The following is a 1781-nucleotide window of genomic DNA, read 5'->3' as shown; positions in this document are numbered from 1 at the left end:
GCCAAGGCGGGAGGCGGAGTTGCATTGGCGCTAAGAGGCCCCCTTCCGCAGCCGCGATACTAAATCTGCGGTGGGAGGCGGAGGAGCTGCCAGTCTTCTGCTCTAACGCCCTCAGTAAGAGCAAAAGTAAGCGGGCGGCTGACTGGCGGGACACGCGGCCTTCTCCTGAACCAGCAGCAAAGCCTCGGGAACGCCCCAAAAAGAAGAAGCCACGATTTAGGTCGCCGAGCCGCAGGCCTTTCTTCTTCGCCGCTCGGTAAGGCAGTGACACCCCCCGAAGTCCCCGAAGCGAGGCTTTGTGCTATTGGCGTCATGAAATTGGTGAGGGCAGGACAGGCGAGCGCTTTCGAGGCCGCACAAGCAAGTTGTGTTTCGAAGTAATCGCTGCTGGATTGTGCTACCGACTTCCCTTTTCTGTGCCTTTTGATTAGGGAATGCTTAGTCTGAATTAATGAAATTTACGGAATCCTGAATTTGCAAATTGTCACCCTATAAAGTTGTAATTTATAAATTAGATAATCAAAACGTCTTATGTGTATTTGAGGTATCTATCAAATGTATAATTGGAATTCCTGCTTATACCTCAAAAAGAGCAGAGAATTAATATTCATAACTTTGCTCACTGTTTTCCAAATGAGTAAGGAAAGTATGCTCATATTATTAATAACTCACACTGAATAGTTGTTTGTTGTGCCTTCTAATCAGTTTTGATTCTTGGGAAATTCATGGATTAGTCCCAGCAATGTTCTTGGGAAGATTTTAGAAGTGACTTGTGATTGCTTACTGCCTTGGGTTAAAAGACAGTGACTGGCTCAAGGTTACCCAATTGGTTTTGTGCCCATATTGGAATAGTCTGTAGTCTCCCAGGTCTTAGTCACTACATCAAACTATCTCTCTTTTGATTTACAAGTGGTGATATACAGATCAACTTTTGCAGAAAAAAGTTGGCAGACAAAGATGAGTTGCAAGAGTAAGTGGCAGCAAAGAGATGCAGGAAACTTCATAAATGTCTTCCAATCCTTTTCCACTGTGTTCAAAAAAGGCAGAGCACTCAACTAAAGATACATCCTTCCCTATATGTTCATTTTAAGAGCTTAGGGTATTTTTGGCTAACTATAAGGTAATAATTATAGATGCTTTTGTGGGGTCCTTGATGTTCTCTGATATGTTTTCTTGCAGATATTTCATTGCCCCAACTAGGTAACATCACTATTCACTCATAAGTTCACAAAGTGCTTTTGTGAATATATTATGCTCACCAATTTTAAGGCCTTAATTAAATATTATACTGGAAATTTTAATCCAAAAGAATATTTATTTTCTACTTGAATTAGTCTATATGTTCTACACTTAATAACAATGCTTAATGTGAACTGATCAGGCAGTGGTGTCTGCAAGGTAGGGATCAAAAAAAGCAAGATGGCAGATGCAGTATCGGCTGTCTTGAGTTTTTTACTGTCCTTTCATGTAAATATTGTTATGGACAAGAATATACTTCAGTTTCCAGTGGTTATGTGGCTAGGGACAAATGGATCTCCAGTCCAACAAAACCCATTTTTGGATATTTATTCTTGTCTTTCCTATTTTAACTTTTTAAAAATTAATTCTGCAAGATCACCATTTCAGTTATTACATTTTACATGTATTCACAATTGGTAACCACCCTAATGTCAGTTTTCTGAATTAGTATTTGTGTTGGTATTTGGTTTATTACTTGAATGTTTCAGTCATTGACCTGTTCTTGCGAACCACCTGTGTCAATCAGTAACTTCTTACTGCTT

At 40.0% G+C, this 1781-nt stretch overlaps 1 protein-coding gene across 5 annotated transcripts in view; it reads left to right on the top strand.

The window, feature by feature from the left end:
* The first annotated feature begins 50 nt into the window (after nt 1-50).
* The window catches only part of PTER (phosphotriesterase related), a 61638-nt gene continuing 59907 nt past the window's right edge, over nt 51-1781 (top strand). The window contains exon 1 of one of the 5 annotated variants that reach the window (XM_058180911.1): nt 51-256. Coding sequence is in view for 1 of the 5 variants with exons in the window: in XM_058180910.1 (XP_058036893.1) it covers nt 313-321 (9 nt within the window). In the remaining 4 variants the exon portion in view is untranslated. Of the gene's footprint in view, nt 322-1781 lie in introns of all 5 variants that reach the window. The other 4 variants (XM_058180913.1, XM_058180909.1, XM_058180910.1 and 1 more) reach the window with 4 other exon arrangements.

Source organism: Ahaetulla prasina, chromosome 4 (genome assembly GCF_028640845.1).
Source record: "Ahaetulla prasina isolate Xishuangbanna chromosome 4, ASM2864084v1, whole genome shotgun sequence".
NCBI classification, from domain to species: Eukaryota; Metazoa; Chordata; class Lepidosauria; order Squamata; family Colubridae; genus Ahaetulla; species Ahaetulla prasina.
The sequence above is the reverse complement of the archived record's forward strand: the minus strand, read 5'-3'. Positions and strand labels throughout refer to the sequence as shown.